Source organism: Puntigrus tetrazona, chromosome 2 (assembly GCF_018831695.1).
Source record: "Puntigrus tetrazona isolate hp1 chromosome 2, ASM1883169v1, whole genome shotgun sequence".
NCBI lineage: Eukaryota > Metazoa > Chordata > Actinopteri > Cypriniformes > Cyprinidae > Puntigrus > Puntigrus tetrazona.
In genome coordinates, this window is record NC_056700.1 from 10,095,947 (window position 1) to 10,119,942 (window position 23,996).

At 37.3% G+C, this 23,996-nt stretch overlaps 3 protein-coding genes across 4 annotated transcripts; 2 read left to right on the top strand and 1 right to left on the bottom strand.

The window, feature by feature from the left end:
- Positions 1–462: 462 nt before the first annotated feature.
- Positions 463–11,478, top strand: znf644a (zinc finger protein 644a). Of its 2 annotated transcripts, XM_043258504.1 has the most exons (7): positions 475–576; positions 2,492–2,622; positions 3,954–6,585; positions 7,852–8,385; positions 8,802–8,927; positions 9,508–9,610; positions 10,466–11,478. In XM_043258504.1, exons 3-7 carry the CDS (start codon positions 3,978–3,980, stop codon positions 10,656–10,658), a joined length of 3,564 nt encoding a protein of 1,187 aa, XP_043114439.1. In that variant the 5' UTR covers positions 475–576; positions 2,492–2,622; positions 3,954–3,977; the 3' UTR covers positions 10,659–11,478. The 2 variants fall into 2 exon arrangements, with proteins under 2 accessions (XP_043114446.1, XP_043114439.1); XM_043258511.1 differs by lacking the exon at positions 2,492–2,622 and having other exon boundaries at positions 463–576.
- Positions 11,479–12,184: 706 nt separating this feature from the next.
- lrrc8da (leucine rich repeat containing 8 VRAC subunit Da) lies at positions 12,185–17,639 on the bottom strand. The gene is made up of 2 exons (XM_043258518.1): positions 16,941–17,639; positions 12,185–15,745 (listed from the first exon to the last, which is right to left on the bottom strand). Exon 2 carries the CDS (start codon positions 15,741–15,743, stop codon positions 13,275–13,277), a length of 2,469 nt encoding a protein of 822 aa, XP_043114453.1. The 5' UTR covers positions 15,744–15,745; positions 16,941–17,639; the 3' UTR covers positions 12,185–13,274.
- Positions 17,640–18,626: 987 nt separating this feature from the next.
- On the top strand, positions 18,627–23,993 carry gtf2b (general transcription factor IIB). The gene is made up of 7 exons (XM_043263585.1): positions 18,627–18,694; positions 19,635–19,741; positions 20,411–20,544; positions 20,636–20,782; positions 21,539–21,668; positions 22,675–22,956; positions 23,280–23,993. The coding sequence occupies exons 1-7, from the start codon at positions 18,678–18,680 to the stop codon at positions 23,411–23,413; spliced, it is 951 nt and encodes a 316-aa protein (XP_043119520.1). The 5' UTR covers positions 18,627–18,677; the 3' UTR covers positions 23,414–23,993.
- Positions 23,994–23,996: the final 3 nt, after the last annotated feature.

Genomic DNA, 23,996 nt, shown 5'->3' on the forward strand with positions numbered 1-23,996 from the left:
GTATGATACTGATAGCTGTCTGACTAGACGTATTTTTGTGGATAAACACATTTGATTGAATTTGCTATGTTTCCTCAGTTCACACTTGATGTGTATATGCATTCGTGACTTAACACAAAACATTTAGCTGCGATATACCGGGCTATGAACGTTATTTTGTTCCTAATAATTGGTTGAGAAAACCACTGCCATTATTTCTGCTTATCCTCTTCTGTTCACTTTACCGTCAGTACTTCTACTTGCCACCTATTTGGAATAGTCCACTTTTTCTTTAGGGGGCATTATTTACATGACTCATACAAATAATGAATTTTCACCCGATTAAACGTATCGAACATGTTTATGCTGTGTAATAGTGTATCACGAATAAGTAGTTGCCAGTGGGAATTTACAAAATTAACATTATTTTTAATACCTTTCATCGAGCTTTTGGAGTCCCCCTCGTTGAGGCGCAATGCCTTTGTCTGTGGACCATCGAGCAAATATGGCGGCTTCGCAATAGATGGAAAGCTTGAGCGAGCAAAAATGAAATGATTTCACTTCAGTGTTATTGTCCACAATCGCAGCTGCAGAAAGGTAGGCTAAAATGCATTTGGCAACAACATTTAAAGGTGTAACCATCAAAATGCCCCCGATTTTTTGACAGGGGCAAGTGGTTTTAAGCTTGATGTTGAACATAATGGGGCTTGACTGCTACCTTGCTAGCACACTCTCATAGTGTGTAGGAATAGCAATGCCTAAGCAGAAAAATGTCATTGATATGTTTAAGTTATTAATGCACGTAAACCTTGATCTCTAATGAATCTCTGAATTTTAAAAAAGGACTATTTATGAGTAAATGTGTTGCAGGGTTCAATGCCTGTTATGTTTTCTGAACCACTAATTATGCAATATAGAACTTGATACACAAAGATACGATTTTTTTAAAGAACGCCAATCACAACGATAATACAATGACGACTGTAAATGCCTTTAAACGTCTTGTTTATACATCCAAACACGAATGTTTTACTAAAGGTACTTTTCATTGTCATATGAAGATATGTCTGCTATCTGTTGGCAAATGTTTTTACAATGTTGTCAGTAGATTCATTAATATTTATTTATTTATTGTACAATGTGTCACAATGAACACAACCAATTTGAATTCTTATATTTTTATGCATGTAGTAGGGATCTCTGTTTCTGCTCTGTATCAGGTGTATAATGGATATTCTTTAGTGTTGTTATAGTATAACTGGCTAAAACACTGTCCGGTTATTATGTCTAGTCATTTCTACTTTCACTTGTGCACACATGCAAGACCAGCTAGTTGGGGGTGCTTGCTATATTGCATGTAGAATAGGTATTGATTGGCTTACTAAATTTATAGGCCTAGGCTACATGTTGAAAATGACATTGGTAATAAGCTGTCGAATGTAGCATGCATTGATGTTGTTAACCAGCTGTAGTAACGAGCAGCTATGATTAGCCACGTTAATATTGTATTTTTTTGTTTTTATGAATTTTTGCAGTAACCTGGAGGTGCACATATATTTTACCAAGTAAAACACTGAAACAACAAATATGTTACTGTTTACATTAAATGTAGAAACATGTCTTCGTACCCCATTTACTATAAAGTCCGTACAATGTAAAAAATATTTACATTTTAATTGAATTGAATTTTGGAGTTGCAAATCTGCAGTTCATCGTTATGTACTTGACATTTTTTTAGGGATATTTGTTTGACACAAAGCTGAGTTTATATCATTTACAGTTGCCAAATAGGCCTAACTTTGCAACTGGCCACATTAATATAGTATACAGACTTACTCACAGTAACATAGTAAAATTCTTGTACTTGTGGTACTACAAAGAAAATAACTACATCTTACCATAGCTGTTGTATACAGTAGTGTTGTTAAAAGCTGGCAACAATTCAGCTGAATTTGGCCTTATTAATATAGCTAGATAATGAAGTGTTACCTTGGTAGCATTACAAAAACCAGAATTTATTTCTATGATATGGATTTTTTAAACAACATATTGCAGACTAACACAATACAGCAACGGTTTTACCGATTTGAGGTTTCTGCATTTGTAAATGAGGGCAGGTTCAAAATACTAAATTCTGTTGAATTTTATTAGGGTAACTAGCCTTTTGTTAAGCCATAATGTCACAGACATACAATGGCATAGGGTTGTGCGGTATGGCCTAAACATTTTTTTGTATAATTTTTTTTTTTTTTTTTTTGCTAGTAATTGCTAGTAATCATGATATTGACTTACCATTAATGGGGAAGGAAATGCTAAGCACATGTTTGATACATCTTGAGAGCAAATGTAAAGACAACTTTTTTGTTCATAGAGAGCTACCTTTTACAGGTATTGTATAACTATAAATGAATAATAATTCAATGAAGTTGTATGCTGAATGATATTCCTTGAAAATAAGTAATCTATTGTTGTGATAATTTCTTCAAGTTGAACCAGACTTTTATTTTGACAGGTTGTCAGTGTGAATGTTTCTCAAGTAAAATTGCGAAAAGCTTGTGAACTCTCAGGACAGCTGTGGAGATCATGTGATCATGTCAGTGTTGGGGAGTAGTATAACTACATTGATCAGTAGCGTGACAGTAGGTAAGCTACTTTTAAAAGAGTGTAGCTATTCCAGTAGATAACTACGTTTTATAGCAAGTGTGTAGCACAACCAAAAGCTACATTCCATTTTGCCTTCTGAGTCACAAGCTTGCAGTGCAGCGACTGAGATCACTTTAACAATAAAGGCATTGACAGCCAATCAGAATCTGTTCTGTTCTCAAAATATAAATACACACACGCATATATATACATAAATACATACACCCAAACTTATGCATGTGTGTGTGTGTTTATATTTATACACATTATGTAAACAAAATCGTAAATTGTGTGAGTTCTACAACAACTTCAGAAGGATAGCTTGAATATAGCTTAACTACATTAATTCATGAGTGTTGTTGCTGCTCAAGCTACTGTTAGAGTAGCTTCCCTTACACTGGATCATGTCCTCATATTTTGAAATGCAGATGCTAATATCATTACACAAAGAGCTTATCGTTATCTACAAAAAAAATTGTTTATCTACAATGGCAACTGTTGCCCTTTGTTATATTGTCTATGCTTGAATTAAGTAAGATGTCTGGATGTTTTAATGGTTTTAAACAGAATATAGCACATGTTTCTTTTTTACAAATCCTAATGGCTGGGACACACCAAGCCGACTTCAAAGAACTGCCAGTGACGAAAGTCAACAGTGTCGCTACCTTTTGTCAGCAGCATCAGACCAAAAAGCTGTGCTTGAACACACCGCACAACATTTGCATTCTACATCGGCATGAGAGGAATTAGCTGTCTATTTTAGCAGCTATTAATGGTATATAACCATCATTCAAAAGAAGAAACTGACATAGGTATATACAAGATATCCGCAGATATACAAAATGGAAACAAAGCAGCACTGCCATTTTGACTATCAGTAGTGTGTTGTTTTCATTTTTAGTGGCTCTTATTATGAAAATATTTGCAAATTGAAATGCTTGGGGAAGACCACATAACATTTGAACAGCCTTCTGTCTTCATTTCCTTTTTTTTTTTTTTTTTTTAATCACTTTCACTTTAATTCTCCAGCACTGTCCCGTATGCTAAACTGATCATCCAATCAGTCTCACTCTCATCGATTGCCCAAACTCCGATTCATCATGAAGAATTGGGCAAACTGCTGCAGACGTGAGCCCAACGAGAGCCGATGTGTGGAACACACCAAACAAACTAGCCTGTCAGATAGCTGACAGCCAACCATCGACTTGATGTGTCTCGGCCATAAAATAAAATCTATAGGATGGGCATTATATGGATCCAACTGTGCCTTTTAAATCTCTAACATTAATTAAAGTATTGATATGCATTTTCATCTCTTTTTTTGTCCCCAGAAACGGTCCTTAGGACTCCTAGGAATGTCTTGTTTGGAGGAGAGTGCCAAAGTAGAGGAAAATGACACCTCAATGTCAAGAAACTCTCAGGACCTTTTGAATAGCGAAACCTTCTGTGCAGAAGGAAGTACATCAGGACCGTCGGTGCATTGTCCTCAAGAGACTATGGCACTGCTCGGTGACCATGGAGACCTCCTGACCGCTGTTGGTTTTATGGACTCCATCTGCTCAGATGGACCAGCCAAGGCTGCTTACGTCAATGGATCCACCTCACCCCATATCTCAGATGACATTTTGCTGGATATTTCAAAAAATGTACCAGGATTCCTTCCCAAATCATTGCATGCTCAGAATTCGGTCACAACCAATGTCCACTTTGAAGGACCTGATCCACTCAGAAAAGAGGGGGAAATAACAATCAGGCAAACATTGACTGCGGAGGATGTTGAGCATAGGGGCATATGGGGCTTTGATACAGAATCTCCAGAAAGTTCATTAGATAAATATGATGATGGAAATGACCTTAACTGGAATCCCCAAAGAGAATTTATGAAGTTCCTGTGGGATGATGATAATGGTCTCGAAATGGAGGGAAAACTGTCCCCTGTTCCTTCGCCCATCAATCATAAAAGAAGAGTTCCTTCACCGGCTGGCCATAAAAGAAGAAAACGTAAGGACAAACTGGTGTTAAAAGTTGATCCTTCAGAGGACATCTACCCTGAGTTAAATTTTGATTCAAAAAAAGATCACCTGGGTGAAGGAAGCAAGATAGAATGCAGTCCTGTTAAGAAGACACGTTCCCCAAGGAAACCATCCAAATTACAGTCACCCATTGTAAAACGTACCAAGTATTTTAATGGAGCTGCTGAGGCAGTCAAACACTTGTTTGCCAAACCAGCGAAACGGCCTATTAGCAAGAGTCAAAAGATGGGATTAATTAGAGAAACTTTGCCATCAGACTCATGTTCTATTGAGGAACCTATGTTTTTTCCAAGTAACAGTGATTTTAAAGACAAATCTCAAGAACACATTCAAATTACTTGTAATACAGGCACAACTAGTTCAAAGCCATTCATATGTAAGGAATGTGGACAGTGTTACCATGATCAGAGTTCATTGTTAAATCACATAAGTGTTCACCGGGACAAGCGACGAAAAATTCAGAAAGAAATTGAGTTGCATCAAATTAAAGATGAAGGTAAAGATGCCAAGTTGCAGTGCCCCCAGTGCACCTTTGGAACAAACTGTCCGAACACCTTTGTGCAGCATGCTAAGACCCACGAGAAGGACAAGCGGTACTATAGTTGTAATAAGTGTGATTTTGTCGAAATGAATGAAGTTGAACTGAGACGCCATTTGCTTCATAAACATGGCATCAGTGGGTCTGATCTGACTGTTTGGAAATCAGATGGATTTCAGGAGCGTAAAGTCAATAAATCAGCATGTCCAATTTCCTTACCCCGTTCTTTTCAAAGAAAAACTAAAAACATCATTGGAAATCATGTTGAAGCTTCATGCCAACCACAGTTTATAGAAGAACAGGCATCCTCACATTCCCTTGACTTTTCTGATGAAGAACCATCTCCAACTAACCAGTCATTCTCTGTTTGCAATGTTCTTACATCATGTGCGAAACCAACAGCAAGGTCGCCAAAATTGTCAGTAAAGATCCGAGCATCAGACAAAAACAAAAGCTTGTCATCCAATGAGAAGTGTGATCATGTACGAAAGAAAAAAGTGTGGATTAATAAAGGTGTCCAAAGTCAATCAAGACTTGACAAATCAATTCACACACTTTTATCCAGAAAGAAACGTAGAAACCAGAGTGCCTCAGAATGCAACACTCATCAGGATCCTGATGGAAGCAGTACAAAAGAGTGTCTTGACAGTTCCCTTATTTGCGAGACCACATTTTCTGGAACAGGTGCTAGTTCGTCCCCCTTAAAGTATCTGAAAAGATCAGCTCATAGGAACACTAAGGGAACTTCTAAGTCTGATGAAAACATTACTTGTTCAGAAGATGTTGGCAACACCAACTATATGCATATAAGTTTGGAAAAGCAAACATTGAAGAAGTCACCGTCCAAAAGGAAAATGTCTACTCCATTCCACAATATGCAGGGCCAAGATATCCTTTTAGATTTCCCAAAATGCAGACAAAATTTGAAGAAACCTGAAACATCCAAGAGAAATAAAGAAATAATCAACAACGGTCATTTTATGTGTGATTCCAATGATGATCTTGGACCTGAAGAATGTGAAAGTAGCGAGAATGCTAATGCACGTTTTGTTAAAAAACAGACTTCATCTATAAAAGCAAGTCTTGGTGCTTCAACTGGTCACTTTGGGAAAAACCACAGTTCCCCAAGAATGCTTTCTGTCAAAGATGAATGCAAGGATGAAGAAATCTCGGAAGCAATCACGGTTGTAAAGCGTGAACCGAGCTCAGATGTTGAGACAGATTTGAAGGCTTGTCCTTATTGTCCTGCTGTATTTGAGTCAGGAATTAGCCTCTCTAATCATATAAGAGGACATTTGCACAGAGTGGGCCTAAAAGTACGAAATTCTGCAGCGAAGGTGACTGAAAAAGTACCTCCAGTTCGACGACGAACACTACCACAAGTCAAAACAGGTGATGCTTCTCTTATTGATATAATTTCTTGCATCTATACAAATGTTTCAATTTCATTTGTTGATAAAATGTATTATAATATAAGTTGCAGAAAAACCATGACTGTTGATATGATGCTTTTCTTTTTTCAGGTTAAAAAGATCAGTTGCACAAAAAATGTGAAAAAGACTAGGGTCTGGTTTCACAGCCTGGGCTTTAGCTTAAACCAAGCCTAGGCCTTAATTAAATTAAGATATTTAAGCTGCTTTTATAAAAATGCCTTTGAAGTTACATGTATGTTTCTTGAGACAGAACAAAGGAATTGACATATTTTGATATGTCAGAGCAAGATATTTTCAGTTGAGAGAGTTCAAATTTTCTTTTTAGTCTGGGACTAGCCTTAAGCCATCTCTGTAAAACCGGGGGAAAGAGTACAGATAAGGCATTATTGTATGCAAGATATTTAATTTACCAGCTGGTTTTGCAGTTAGTGTCCATAATTAGGAAAAATGATCAGCTTGTACATATTGGCCAGAATTGTGTTTTATTTTAGTGCATCTGTAGAATATTTTGTGCGCTAGGCATATGGGTAGTAGACTAATAAAAATTTGACTCGGTTGACATTGATATATCAACTACCCATTTACCAGTAGATGAAATTATGCAACCTTAGCAGTAAGGTTTTCAGCTTTGGTGCAAATTTACTGATTTTCCTTTTTTTTTCTTTTTTTTTTTTGAAAAAGTGTAGATATTAGAACAGTGAACGTATGCCAGTTTTTGTGAATAGATGATTATCTAATTTTCTGCTAATTGGCCAGTAAGCGTTACAACAGTGAGGGAAATTTGTGCAATGCTTTTGCATACACTTAACATGCAGTCCATTTGTTTAGCAGAAAATGTATTTTAGCACTTACAGTTTCGTCCAAATCAAAATCATTGCGTAAACACAAAATGGGCATTGTATGTTGTGAAGCGCTCAAATTTAGACATACTCCTCTTCCAGATGTTATAGCAATTGTAATTTCATGGATATAATCACTTCTAATTGAAAAAGCATTATAGGTCATAATCAGGAAAGGTGTGTTTTAGAGCATTGCTCATAGGTGTAAAATATGGATGCTTAAAGATACCTTTTATTAATATTTCCACACAACCGTTGTGTTGCAAGTTAGTCAACATGCGGGCTGGGTAGTGTAGGCAGTTTTAGTTTAAACAAATTGAATTGGTACCTAATCAATACACATATGTTGTGAATGAAGCTGATTGCATATGGTTTCCCTGTTGCAGAAGAGGATACATCCCAGACTGATCGTCCAGCAGAGCTGAAAACAGACTGCCAACAGACAGAGCTCATCTGTCCTCTCTGTAGGGAGTGGTTTGACACAAGGACCGGGCTGTCCAACCATGTACGAGGCCACCTGAAGCGCCTGGGCAAACCCTCTTCCACGGCGTCCAAATCTCCAGTGATCATATTGAAAGAATTGATGCGTGACAAGAAACAGTTTCAGATGAAGCTACAGGTTCTTGAGAAGAAGTGCCGCGCCACCAATTCTTACCATCCTATTAGGTTGAGTAGCGGTTTAACCTTTGCTTCTACTGTCAAACGACAGAAAGAAGAGAGAGAGGAAAAGAAAAGGATAGACATTAGTAAAAGCTCACCACCAAGTGATCTGATTGGAATTTTGAAGAAAAGAAGAGCCCATGAAGAGACCAAAGCTAAGCACCCATCCCACACAGCGAGAAAGGCTATTCTTTTATCTTCAGGCAGAGATTGTGGCATGGAGATTCAACCTTTCAAAGCAGTGCCAAATTCACTAGCAGGTAATGTTTCATGCAAAATAAAACCCAAAATCTTTAGTTATTTACTCTCTACTATTAGTGCTGGGAAGCGATTAATTGCAATTAGTTTTTGTGTACATAATGTTTGTGTATATTTATTATCTGTGCATATGTACTTTCAAAATGTATACTCTGTGTCTTTATATTGGCATATTAAATATACACAGTACACACACACACACACAAAAGTTTAAAAACTATTTTAACTATTCTACCACTATATTTTAAGTATAATTACAGTTTAATAACTACAGGGATTTTGCCGTCATAGCCATAAATTCCTGTATATGTCTATATATCTAGATATGTAGGTAGATAATGCATGAATATAAATGTGACGTATTATAGTATCTATGATGACAGCAAGCATTTAATTTTATGTTGTGTTTCTGTTACAGAGAAAAGTGAACTCAATAGAAAAGTGTGTGTGCACTGTAATACCACATTCCACAGTGGTGTTAGTCTCTCCAATCATTTGAGGGCATATGCACATAGAAAGAAAAAAGCTCTTCTGGATGGAACTAGTATGTATATTTCTTTTTGCCTGTGTTAATGCATTTCGTACTTGCGATTGACTTCCTGTTTATAAGGGATGCTGCACCTCACTGTTGCTTTGATCTACTGCCGAATGCATGTCACATGCTCACTGTCTTTACTAAACTGTGCTTTGACCGTGATGATTTTTCATAACAAGTAAAATGGAAGTAACTGATGGTTTTTCAGATTATTCATACTCAGTGAATTTATTCTTTATTCCAATTCATTCTTTATTAATACTCAATTGATTACTTTCTAATAATTGAGGTTTACTGAGGTGATACAAGTGATTTCAGCTGGTCATGTGGTCTCAATATAGCGGCCAGTTGTTCACCACAAGGGAAATGATATTTAATTTACATTAGTTTTGAAAGCTATGGAACATGGAGCACTTTTGGATGAAATATTACTGAATGTAATGCATGGAACAGATGATTTAACATATTTTGCTAAACATGTAAAAAAACACCTTCAGTGTTGTCATTGGTGAAAGTCTGTGGTGTGCTTTTTAAAATGCCCTTATTTTGTTTGTATAATTTCTAATAAATACATTGTTTATTATTGCAGCTTTTGACTGTAAGCTGAGAAAGCAAAGATCAAGGTCTGGGTCGAAGAAGAAAATGTACCCCCTGCTGCACACACCAGAAGAAATCTATAGACTTACTTGCAGGTAAACTGTATGCTACAAATGTTATGTATATTTTACAAAAAAAAATCTTGTATTTACATAAATGCATACATTTCTACTATGCTTTACTGCAGCAAAAAAAAAAAAATCACAATCTTGATTCATACAGAAATGCAATCTCATTTCTAACTGACAGCGATTTACTTCTGTGATCGACTGTCTTGGGTTTGGGTTTGGGTTTGGGTTCAACTTTAATCAAACCCACCTGCCTTTAATTTTCAAGTGATTTAGCAGGACGGTTGAACACCAGGAGCAGGGTTGAGCACCCCTGCTGTAGAGCATCAAAATTAAATTCATTGTGCAGCATAGATAGCATTATTTGTTATGACAGAACTTTGTGAAATCATGATGAATTAAGACTTGAATTAAGATGAATCAAGTGACAACTTTGGGGTCCTTTGGGTGTGTTAAAGGCTATAAACTATTTTTATTTTTTTTGGAAACATACACTGTAAAATTTAATAAATGATTCCGCATATTTAGCCTCAAAATAACAATGATTGATATAGTGATAACCATAGCAATGGATCCAACAAAAAAAATTAAATGACATGTCCGTTAAGGCTAGAGTACCCTCGCTAATTTCACTTTCAGTGATATAAACTTTTTAGACACAGTACAGGATAAATGTTTCAGTTTTACATAAATCTGTTACACTGAATAACGATGGAACATTATTTTGTGTGTATTTTCACTTTTTCTGAATAGTCTCTGAAACCTTAGGCACTTGAATTTATTATGTTTTATATGAACACTACATGGTCTACATAAATTTCATACATTTTAATTTGTCAGTGCATCATGGTAAATCTAATGTGCAATTGTTTCCGTGTGCAGGTTTTGTGATCTAGTCTTCCAGGGCCCTTTGTCAGTGCAGGAGGACTGGATAAAGCATTTACAGAGGCACATCATGAATACTGCTGTACCGCACACAGGGGCAGGGATGGTGGAGGTCACCTCCTTCCCCAAGGACTCTTGCCCCAACTCAGTACCACAGGCACAACCTTCAGTGATGCAAATATCCTCATGAGCCCAGGAACACACAAAATTTGTCCTTGGAATATCACTTGTATGTAAATTGTTTGGTTTTCATTTGAATTTTATATTGGCATCAGTAAGGACTTCCATTTTTTTTTTTTTTTTTTACTCTTATTGAGGATCCATTGTTATCACAGACCGCTTTTTAGATATTGTTACATTGTGCTGTGTTCTACATTGTCAAAGAACGTACAAACGGTGGGTGAATATGTTGAGATTTCGGTGAAACCCACCAAAAAACAACCTTTACCTCAGATCCTTCTCACACTGAGTTTAATCTAAGGCAGATTTATACTCTACAAAAACTGATATAAAACTGTATGTGGATTTTATAACAAGCCATTTTAATTTGAAAACCAACTTTTTTTTTTTTTTTTTTTTTTTGTCCCATCCATGGATTTTAAAAGGTACACATATGATGCATATGTGCTGAAATGTAAGTCTATATATATTTACTTCAGAAGTTTGACTCATGCCAACACACCAATCATTAGGTAAATCAACCCATTCTATTGATATTAGCAGTTTTGAACAGTATGCATGTCATAACTCCCTGTTTACACCATTTCTGGTAACATTTTGGTTTTTCATTTAATACCCTGTTTTGATTTTATCTTTAATCTGTAAGTTTGCCATGTGTGCAAAAAAAGAAAAAAAAAAAAAAAACAAAAAGAAACATTAACTGTTACTTGTGTAGGCCATTTTTTACGGTTCAAATATTTTTGTGTATAAACCTTTTTAGGTAATTTATGTGAAAAAATGTAAATCACTATAAACAATTTTGCTGTTCAGAATAAAATGTTTTTGTCGTCTTCGGTTCGTTTGCAAAGATGTTAATATCAATTTGTGCCATATAATCTACATATTGCAAGAGTAGCAATGTTTTTATGCGCATGAGAGTAAATTACCAGTGACGCTAGGATACGTTCAGAAAACCAAATCATCCTTTCTAACGAGGCAGGCCTAATCATTTGAAAAAAAAAAGACTGGTGGATTTGTTAGCAGATACTGAACAGTTAAGTAACATCAAGTTTGTGGGAATATAAATTCAAGCAGAAGGGTCCTAATATCACATTCAGCTTCAGACAGGACCACCGCTGAAAGGTGTTCAAATATAGGAACCACCGTGCTGCCTTCTTTCACAAACGCTGGTAGACTGTATTGAACCAATGGGCTCGGTGTCTTTTCACCAGCTGTTACTATAAACAGTCATCAAGATAAGAATGTCTACGGAAACAACAGTTAAAACACAAGGGGGTGGGCAAATCCTCTATAAATCAACAATGTGGTTAAAAAAAAAAAAAAGCAAACAAGTAGAAACATGTATGCATGCAGAAGTATGTAAAGTGCTGAATCTACTAAAGAAAATTAGAATATGTAGAATAAATCTGAATGCCAAGAGTTGGAATACAAAGACAATCTATTTACTTGCATTCATTTACAATATTTTTGTCCTTAGCGGTAAAACTGAAGGGTTAATCTAACGGCTTTTTAAAAACATTTTAACATGTATTCAAGTCATGTTCATACACAACATTTATTAATCAGAGAACATAAAAAATAAGGCATTCGTAATTACACAACAGAACGTCAAGGGCCGTTTTTCTAGATGTTCCTTGAAAAGCGTTCGGCTTCTTCTAAGATATAATGACAGCGCAAAAGTAAACCGCTTTACAAGGTCACTGTGGTTCTAATCATGAGATGCAGGGTGTGCATCTCCCCCAGTCTAGCAGTTCTCAGTCCTTGATATGCCTCTTATCAGCACGCTACAGCAAAAAAGCATTTAATATGCTTCACTTAACAAAAGGAAATACAAAAACATTCTCAGACTCAAAAACGTGTTGCAATATTGCTAAAGAGAAAAGGTGAACTTTCATCAAATCTTTCGTCGTGTCAGATCTTGTCTTCTGGAGTGTATAAAATGCTGAGAAGTGCAGCTACTAAACTCAAAGGCCAGATCTAACAAAGCACATGATACATTTACGCGTTTAATGTTGTATAAACACAAAACAAAAAAAGAAACATAAGATGCATTTTAAGTTAAGTTTAAGAGTTAAAGAAAATACCTGAAAACTGCCATTGAAAGACACTTTGAAAACAAAAATATGAGAACTACGGAGTTAAATGGGATAATACTAATACTTAAAGGGATAGTTCACCCAGAAATGGTAATTCTGTCATAATTAAGTAGTGTTTTTATCCATACAGTTAAAGTCAGTGCGGTCAGATGTTGTTTTGGACCCTATTAAAATGGACAAAAAAATTTAAAGAAGAAAAAAAAGTTAATCTCCTTTTGTATTCCACAGTAGTCATACAAGTTTGGGATGACAAGTAAAAAAAATGACAGAATTGTAATTTTTGGGTGCACTTTATAATATGCATTAGCCTGCATATTTAATATGACAACAAAAATGACTGTAAATAACACAATATACATGTATAACCTAATAATTTAACCTAAAATTGCAAACAGAAGCAAACACAAACTGGTTGTTTGCAATGTTCCTGTCACATTTTGCAACATCATTTTGCTTCCTGTCTTTGGTGCCCATTTACAGATCAAATTGTTGATGACAATTTCTACAGAATTGAAATGTCCATCAGTCCATTAATCGCTACTGATACTTTCCTTGACCTCCAGAGGCAGTGTATCGAAAAGGTGATCCTCCACAAAGAGGAGGTTTTTCCGAAGAAGGCGACACTGGCCAAGCTGGAATGGAAGGCAATCTAAGCAGTTCCCTTTGAGCTCTAAATGGGACAGCTGAACTAACTGACCGATCGCCTCTGGGATGGAAGTAATGCTGTTATGACCCACACATAAAACCTTTAGTTTGGAACATTTAAACAGTTGGATAGGTAGAACTTCTACTTTGTTCCCAGTGATTGCAAAATGCTGAAGGTTGTGAAGGTGTCCAACCTCCACTGGTATACTCGAGATGCAATTGTGGCTGAGGTCAATGTGCCTCAGTTTGGGCAGATGAAACAAAGCTGGTGGAAGGGTCTCCAATTTATTGTGACAGAAAATGAGGGACTCCAGACTCTTCACTAGGCCTATCGATGGTGGAATGGCAGTGATCTTGTTGTGCCATAACTTGAGGCACATCAGTCTCCTCAAGTGCTGAAAGCTTATGATCTCCTCAATGGTTCGGATATTGTTGTTCTTCAAATCCAGTTCTTGCAGGTTAGCCAAGCTAAAGATAGCATGTGGGATCCTCTCCAAATCACAGTTCTGGAGCTCCAAATCAACCAGGCTGGTCATCTTCTTCAGACTGTTCAGTACCAGTACTTTAGTCCCATCATTGTGTATCACCAGTTTGGTGAGATGTGGCGAGAGTTCTGTTAGATTAGTTGGTATTTTGTTGAGATTGCTTTTGAGGTACAACGTTCTCAAGTGTCTCAGATCTCTAAGCGACTCCAAACCGATCATCTTGTTGTGTTCAGAGTTCAAGTTCCCAAACAGATTTAGTTCCTTGAGGCTTCTCAACAGATAAATCCATGGTGGGATTTCTGCAACATCAGTAAACTTAATGTGGAGGCATCGTAAATGGTCGCGGAGAAAAGTAAAAGCAGTTTGTTCGACTTTTGCGGGGCAGTGATGTAGATGTAGTTCTCGTAGGTTTGTCATCTGAGAAACTTTGGCTGAAATCCTGACCTCAGGAATAAGCTCTAACTTCAGGACTTCCAGATCGGTGAGGTCAAATACGGCATTAGGTAGTCCTGACAGCATAAAAAGGTGAAGTTCTTGTTCATCCTGAGCATTGGATGTCACATGCTGACGTAGTTTTTCAAATGTCCACTCGTGGTTAAGGCTTATTTCTCGTAGTTTGTTCTCACTCACCTCAGAGAGGAATACGCCAAACCGTTTGGAGTACAACTGGTCGTATTGGTCGACCATGTGTAGTAGAAATGCAAAATCATTTTTGACATCAGGAATATCACTAAAGCTACTTTCTTCTCTGACTTTTTCAAAAGAGTACTCCTTAAGAGGTCTCCTGAAGAGCCAGTAGAGAGTATACAAACACACCAGTCCATAGAGACATATCATTGCCATGAAGGTGAAAAGAAGTTTCCTCAACATGAATGCCATGTTGTGAGTGCAAAAGAACTGATCATACCCAGTCAAACTTTCGATTTTAGGTAGACATATATGGCAGAATCGGATCTTCGAGGCAAATGTTGACGTATAGCTCAAGATCAAAATTATCTTAAGTGCTTTTATCGCAGTCTGAGCCACGTAGAGTTTATAGATGAAGTCACTGTCTTCTACGTGGACTCGAAATTTTCGCACTTTCTCAAAAAGAGCCTTGGCTTGTTCTCCATCTTTTTTGTCTAAGGTGGTCAGGCTAGGAGCTTCTGCAATAAGCTTTTCGGTTGGAAAATGCACCGCTGGCGATTCCATCAAAGGTGTAGACTGACTGCTGTCCTCCGAGGATACGTGTTTCTGGAAAGCCACACCCCCTGTGAATCTCTGCTTTTCCTCAGAATCTTCACACGCGGTTTCAGACAAAGCTTTCGTTGTCCAAGGTGACTCAAAGCACCGCCCCAAAATGGAAACAAAGTGTTCAATCTTTGAGCTGGTCTTTGGGTACTTGAACCAAAAATTGCTGCTTACCATTAGCATTATGGTGTGTATGAGAGCAAGGTAAGGGAAGTATTTGTTGTACCATGGTAGGGCATCATGGTAGCACTTTTGGTTGACAAAAACGTACTGCTGATAGTCCAGATTTGTTTTTCGTCCTCTGGGTTGAGGTTGAGACCACCTATCTTCACCTTTTAAAGGGGTAGGTTGAGTGTTAAGGAGCTCATGTGCAACACTGTCAGGAAGGTCTCTGGTTTCTGAGGGCGTGGTGGCCAGATCTGGTGTGGAACATTCTAGTGCTGCCTCGGGGTTAATGCTTTCCTCAAGAATGGGAAGACACGCCACTTGATCTTTAGATAACTGCATAGTTCCAGAAAAGATGGCTAACATCAACATTATTACTCCAATGTAGTCCATGAACACATCCCACCATGGTTTCAGAATACGGTAGTTCGGCTGGATGTCATTAAGGGAGGCAACTTCAGTTAGACTAAACATCCCTGTAATAAAGAGTAGTGCAGTCAGTGCATATAAAACCATTGCATGTTTGAACAGACTTTGAATCTGTCTTGAATCTGTCTTTGAATATGTCTCAACATTCTTCAAAGGTCTTGGGTGTTTACTGCAAGATAAAGTAACTAAACACTATTTTATTGAGCAGGTTTAGATTTAGTCAGACTCTTTCACTTAAAATGATTTACGTCACAAATGTATATATAAAAGAGTGAGTTAAAACATGTGCATGTACTGGCTGTGCATAAATCGACAAATACCCGCTAGCCACATATGGCTTCAAGTTACAACATGAAAGGTCCGAACAATCTCAAGAGTGTGTTATGTTTGAAATAGCACTTGACCATGACGACTCACATGTTAGTGTGGCATTAGAAACACGTGCCCATTCATTTCAGATGTGATTCCCAATTCTAGGTTAAAACATTTTTGGCTGCCAACGTGGTATTAATAGCCCAATTCTGTTTTTAAACTCCCGGTGGCATACACACAGTTGAAGTACTGTTTTATTTGATGTCTGTTATTTTCTCAGAGTAGTGCGTGAGAAATAGAGTCTGGTAATACATGGCAGCTGTTAATCATTAGAATCGTCTGTGTTAACCATTTAGGGGACTTAAGGAATATATAAGCTAAGAAGCCCATTATCCTAACTTTGAGTTGACTGCATAGCTAGGTCGTTCCACAAAAAGAGTGTTTTATGTATCTGTATTTTGATTTTTACATATAATGCTCTTTTTAAGACAAGGCTTCTTGACTTGAATTCATATTCTGATATGGGGGCGACTTTACAAATACACAAAACTGTTTTAAAATGTTAAGGTTTAAAAGGTTAAGGTCCACATTGTGGACCCAAGACAGCACAAAGCAAAAAGTTTGTATAGAATTATTGAGTAAACGTCACCAATTTAGAATGCAGATGCACCTATTTAGTCGATGACCCTGCGTATTAAAGTTAAAAATATTTCTGGGTTGTTCTGAAAATTATATTACCAGGCTAATAAGACATAGTCTTAAAATAGAAATATTCTCATTCGTGTAGCGCAGTAATATTAGGATCTACGAGGCAAACACAGTCTGAAACGCTCAACTGCTGAACTCAAATAACCTGCAGCCCCTGGGATTTATATATTTCTAGGCAGTAGTAAGAAATAAAAGACAAAAACGGCAAAACGGTCTACTTACTGTCTCTATGCTGTTTTTCAGAGGGATGGAAGAGCGCGCGCTGTCCTTATCTTGATTGTCATATTGCTTTACACGCTAGATTTGTCAAAAGTTGTCGCTGAGCAGGAAACGGACTACAAAAGTCAAACGTATAATCGCCACCAAACAGTCTCGGTTTCAGCATAACAACGCGGTGTCCTTCACGCGCTGCACGCGCCGTCCAGAGCAGTCTGACTTCGGCTGGAGGTTAAAAAATGCGATTCTTTGTCCGACCTGCTACGACTTGTAGTTCAGCAGTCAAGATGACGGAGCTGTTCCGTTCGTCAGCTGCGTGTTCATTGGACGCGGACAGCGCCGCGTTTATGAAAGCGCTGGATAAAGGTGAAATATCACCAAAAAGGCTTTTAGAGCAGCAGACGCGCCCAGCACACAAAGCAGGGTTTTAGGTAAAGTTGTTTTTTTAAAAATAGGTGGAGTATGTGAAATATTATAGTACTGACAGGCGTAATTATGTAATTATTAACACTAACCCAGATCACTGTTTTTTTATATACTTTTCTTTTATTCTTCCTTTTTTATTATTATGAGGAAACTAGGACCCAGATGCTTACATGATGGAGTAATATTCGGTTGGCAACGTGTGCAGGAAATGTCTTGGTTACTTAACCAAATGTTTTGTTTTGTTTTTTCATCAAGTTTCAGCCAGTTTGAAAAGAGGAACATAGGCCTAGATTTTCCTTTGCTGTTTGTCTGAATCATGAACGTGTGTGTTTTTCTTCCTCTTCTGTCATTCTTTTTATTTCATCTGTGTTTTGAATTGTATTAATAAAGAATCATGATGTAGTTTGTGGCATGCATACTTATTTGCATAAATTAGAGTAGCCCAAATTATCTACACATATGTATATGGTGTTCAACGCATTTAATTTTGCACATGCAGCTACCATGAAAATATAAGGTGTCATCACCTGTTTATCAGTGCATTTGCTCCTTTAGTGCTCTTGAGTATCATTAGAAGAGAACAGATAATCCCTTATGAGTTCAGCGAGATATGAGTGTTCTCACCATAGCATGATTATAAAAGGGCCCAACCCTTGATTTCTGAGACTACATGTGGAATTAAAGCAATAATAACTTTGCATGAGGCATCTGCATTAAGCACAAATGATTAATTTAGGCATGATATATCATTATATCAACACAGCTTGATTGTTGAAACTTTGTCATTAAATAGTGAAATTACAAAAAAGAACAAAGAGTAACAAATAGTTTTAAAATGAGACAGCAAATCACATGCATTTTTCCTTGCAGGGCAATTAAAGCCACGTGCAAAACTGCGCCTGTGTTATGTTTCAGACCAGACATTGCAATGTATCATTCAGCACTATTTATAATCAAATTTGACAAACTACACAATTAGATGCATATTGTGCTAGGGCTGGCTAAATGATCTTAAGTTGGGCTGTTGTAAAACTGTTATTTTTTATATTATAATGAATTAGTGGAATGCCTGAAAAAGAGACTACTAATGTGAAAATATAAAAAATACGTTTTTGTATGGATATGGTTGAAACTGAACAATGGACAACAACGTCGTTCGGAACTTCACGAATGTCGAATCATAAATTGGTGAGTTTGGCACTTGTGGCTTTCCGTCTCCGCCTTGCACACGTGACCTAGAAAACCTATAAATATGGGTAGCGGACGTCCATTGTGTTCACCAGAGAGTCACTGCCGTGGACAACAGACAGTAACAGTATGGCGTCGACGAGCCGGTTAGTTACCATTTCTGCTGGTTTTGCGTTTCTCTGATATCATTTTGTAAAGGATGGTGTAGATGACCTTTAAAACTATCCGCTGTGGGCCCCTGTATGCTTTTTAGTCGTAGTTTGTGGTCGTTATGCTGCGTACAAAGCATATCTTGGATAATGAAACACTGTCATTTTCTGCTAGCGCATGTTGGCTAGCCGCTCGCATCGTATAAAATACGACACAACGAGAGCTCAGTGCTGCAAGTAATTTTAAAAGACAAGCCGTCAGTTAAGTTATTTCAGATCTGGTGTGAGGTTGAGATGCTTGTCATAACCAAACCAAACAAGTCACTAAAGAGCTAACAGCGCTAATTGTACCTATCACTATAAAGACGGTCCCTTGAAAACTCCCAGGAAGAGATTCTCATTATTTATCTAATAAACAATTTTCTTTTCTTTACCCTAACTCATGTCTGCGTTGTTAAAGCACTAACACCAGTGTTTAGTAGCAGTCACCTGCTGAAACGGTCAAAGCCACCCTTTAGTCCACTGTTATTTACTATTATTATTATTATTTACAAATATTTAACATATTTACATATTTAAAACCTATGATTTTTTTATAGAGATTGTACACTCAATAAATTGATGAATAACAAGGCCTTAGCTGGGCTTATGGCATATTCAAAATAAAGGAATTTAGCAATTCAGTAGGGATTGAGGAAAACCTAAAAAGTTGATGTCATAAAAGTAAGATTTAGATTATATGTAGAAGTTTGCATGCGCTCTGTGGTTCTGCTGATGAAAAAATAAACAAAAAATGAAGAAAATACTTACTTAAAATACTTATAGTTTCCTGCAGTATTTGCTTTATCCTAATCCAAAGACAAATGGTTGTTTTCTAGTGAGAGTAGAGTTCAAGAGTTCATGTGGATTTTTCCTGACCTCTGGAATTTTGTTTTAGTGGAGACTCTCTTCCCAAGGTGCAATGCCCCAATCACCCTGATGCAATATTGGTGGAGGACTACAGGGCAGGAGACATGATCTGTCCTGAATGTGGCCTTGTAGTAGGTATGATGTATTACCTGCTTCTGAATATTCTTTTAAAGAAATAGTTCACCCCAAAAATGAAAATTAATCTGTAATTTACTCACCTCAAAGCCATCCTTGGTGTATATGACTTTCTTCTGTTAGACAAACACAGGATAAAGTAGTTTTTTATTTATTTATCCTGGCACTTCCAAGCTTGGTAATGTGCGTGGATAGCAGCCATTATTTTGAAGTTTGGGGGGTTATCACTCGTCTTATGAAGCAGATTACTGAGTTTTTGTAACTAAAATATTTTAAATTAAAATTATAACGTAAAGTAAAAGAAAAAAAACCCCGACTGTGTTTGCCTGAAAGAAGCAAGATCATATACACCTAGGATGGCTTCGGGATGAAAAAAAATATGGTTTCATTTTTAGAATAAACTATTCCTTTAAGCTTTAAGTGAACATTTTTCGTCACTGACTTAAACTGGAAGTAAAGCTGTACAATGAATCGATTTTGTAATTGCAAAATTCATGTAATTGTTTAAAGTGGCAATTAATCATAAGCCCACTATTCTACGTGCTTAAGATTGACTTTCTTAGTGTTTCTATTGTTTTAATTTTGGTTTTAGTTGTAATACCATTCATAGTTTTGCTTATTTTCATTAAAGAATAAACCAATCCGATGTGTTTGTATTTTCTTTTTTAGGTGACCGTGTAATTGATGTCGGGTCAGAGTGGAGAACGTTCACCAATGAGAAGGCAACTAAAGACCCGTCTCGTGTTGGTGATGCTCAGAACCCTCTCCTCAATGGAGGAGACCTCACCACCATGATCAGCAAAGTAAGGAAATCGTCTACCTACTTATAATGCATGCATAAATGTGCGTTCACCTCATAATTTTTTTATGTATCTTCAATATATATTTTTTCAGGGAACAGGTGCAGCAAGCTTTGATGAGTTTGGAAACTCCAAATACCAGAATCGGAGAACCATGAGCAGCTCCGATCGAGCCATGTTGAATGCCTTCAAGGAGATCAGCACCATGGCCGACAGGATCAACCTCCCCAGAAACATCATCGTAAGTGTCCTAGCCTACGGTTTATTGAATTAGTAACGTATTAATGCACCGTAATGTCACTCATTCAAGACAAAAACACAACACACATATAAACCAAATCAAAAAATGATCATTAAAGCCAAATTCGTACTTCAGAATTTTTAAAACCATTATCATGATCATTATAATGATTGTGCCATTATGATTAAAATACAGAATGTTAATTTGCCAATCGTTCACTAGAGCTTTTATGATTTTATTTGCATTTATGATTTGATCTATTATTTGTTTTTGTCATGTTTTATATTTTTTTGTCACAAATTAGCAAGGTGTGCATCACTACTAGAAGAATTTGTTAAAGGGCTCATATGATGATATTTCATGTTTTCCTTTGTCTTTGGAGTGTTTCAAACTGTTCATGAATAAGATCTGTGTAGTTGCAAAGATTCAAACTCAGAGATATTCTTCCTAAAAGTTGAGACTCATCCATGCCTTTCTAAAATGCCTCATTTAACCACAAATTTGTTTTGGATAACACTGCCCAAATGTGCCAAGAAAGAATTTTGTTGTCGCTGTAGTAATGTGGTCGCCTCTACAATGTCGTGGAGAAGCTGTGCGTTTCCAAATATGATAATGGCATTACATTTCTGTCGCAAGCCTGAGGTATTCAGCCAATCGCGAAACACTGGATACCTGGCCAATCAGAGCAAACCTCACTCTTTATTTTTTGAGCACAATCCTCCATCCTCTCAGTAAAGTTTCCCTTCTCTGTTGCAGGACCGAACGAACAACTTGTTCAAACAGGTTTACGAACAGAAGAGTCTGAAAGGCAGAAGTAATGATGCGATTGCTTCGGCCTGCCTTTACATAGCCTGCAGACAGGAGGGTGTCCCCAGAACATTTAAAGGTATAAACAACTTGCTCATTTTTTATGTTATTGTTAATTAATAGGCAATGTTGTACAGAATGTACGATCAACATTAGCCAATGAAAGTTTAAATCCCCTTTTTTTACTTCAAAGGGCAATTTTATTTTGATCAGTATCGTATAAACTTAAAAACAGACTTGCTGTGAGTTACGAGGTTGTTATCGATGGCATTTGCTTTAAAGCTAAGAATTATTTAACAGGCTAGCTGCCTAACTACCTAATAAAAAAACTACATTACCCTTAATTCTGTAGAGAAAGAAAGAAATGTGAGCTAAATTTTAAATTAACATCTTAAAAATCAATATTGTTAAATTTCAGGATCAATTAAATACTTGATTACATTTTTTTGGCTTCAAAGCACCTCATAGCTGGTTGTTTCATAACTCTTAAAAGACTTTTCTAAATCCCTGTGGGGGGAAAAAAGTCTTCCAGAACAAAGCCTGCTGAAAAGTGGGTGTGCACGGTTGCCCTCAATAGTGTGAGTTCATTTGTTTGAGCGACCAATGGAAGGGAGTGTTCTAGAAAACCTCCATTTGGTGATGCTTGTGATGCAGAAACGACACACTTCACCTTTAGCGTTGTGCTACTTTACAACTGAACATATTTAGCTATCGATATTCCAGCAGGTCTTCATGTGACCCTGGACCACAAAACCAGTCGTAAGAGTCAGATTTCTAAAACTGAGATTTGTACATAATCTGAAAGCTGAATAAATAAACTTTCCTTTGGTTTTGTTAGGATAGGACAATATTCAAAATCAAAATATTGATTAAATCACCTTTAAATTTGTCCAAATTAAGTCATTAGCATAGCATATTACTAATGAAAAAGTTTTTCATCTTCATGGAACATTTTTGGCGTGAAAGAAAAATCTATCAATTTGACCCCTACAATGTGTTTTTGCAAATACAAATATACACGTGCTACTTGTAACAGGTTTTGCGTGTCCAAGCTCTCACATAATTTCTGTCTCCCTTCGATCCAGAAATATGTGCCGTGTCTCGGATCTCGAAGAAGGAGATTGGCCGCTGCTTCAAGCTTATTCTGAAGGCTCTTGAGACGAGCGTGGACCTCATTACAACCGGCGACTTCATGTCACGTTTCTGCTCCAACTTGGGCTTGCCCAAACAGGTGCAGATGGCGGCCACTTACATCGCCAGGAAGGCCGTCGAGCTGGACTTGGTTCCAGGCCGCAGCCCGATCTCAGTGGCAGCTGCAGCCATTTATATGGCCTCTCAAGCGTCTGCTGAGAAAAAGACACAGAAGGGTAAGAAAAAACACACACACACACACACACACACACACACACACACATATACATACAGACAGATAGACAGACATACACACACACACACACACACACACACACACACACACAGAGAGAGTGAGAGAGAGAGAGTGAGAGTGAGAGTGCTAACTATAAGTACGTTTGTAACTACATGTTTAGTAACTCTGAGTAGACCGTTAGGGCAGGTTTAAGGTTAGTAAAGTAAGTTGACTCAACTTGACCCAACAAATTAAAGTGTTATTATTTAATATAATAGATATTAAGAATGTTTAAAGTGGACTATCTATTTTTCTCCCGTGCAGAGATCGGGGACATCGCTGGAGTGGCAGACGTCACCATCCGTCAGTCCTACCGTCTTATTTATCCCCGCGCCGCCGATCTCTTTCCTCCAGACTTCAAGTTCGACACACCAGTGGATAAACTGCCTCAACTGTGAACACCCACGTGCCCCTCACTCGCCGCTCTTTGTACTTTACGAATTTTTTGCCCTTTTCTCTTTAAAATTCGCAAGTTTTGGTCTCCCCCTCCCGTGAAGGCCCAAGCCTTTTGAAAAGACGACGGCAGGGATTCGACAAAGTACAGAAGACACATTCCAAGTTTAATCGCAGATTGCAGGCTGTACTTTCATTTGTGTGTATATAAATTGTACATATGTCTAAGTGAGAATTTGATGGTTGCAACTAGGCATATTTCTTACTGTAACATTTTCTTTTGTAGGAAATGATTTTGTTAGCTTGTTTGCATTATATTTAGTAACTTAATAAATGCTTTTCAGAAAAGCATGGTGAAGATCTCGGAAATCCCCAGAACAGGTGTACAAATACCCCAAGCATCGAAAGCGTGTAGCTCACAAATGGTTTTATTTCCCCCTTTTTTATTTCATGAGGGGAATGGTATGAAGCAGAAGTTTCTGTTCGTGTGTTTCTGTTCCTGTATCCACAGCTCAGTTATTATAAAGATTTCGTGAAACGCCCGAGAATCCTTTTTGAAGTGACAAATAAACCATTTACAACCTGCTT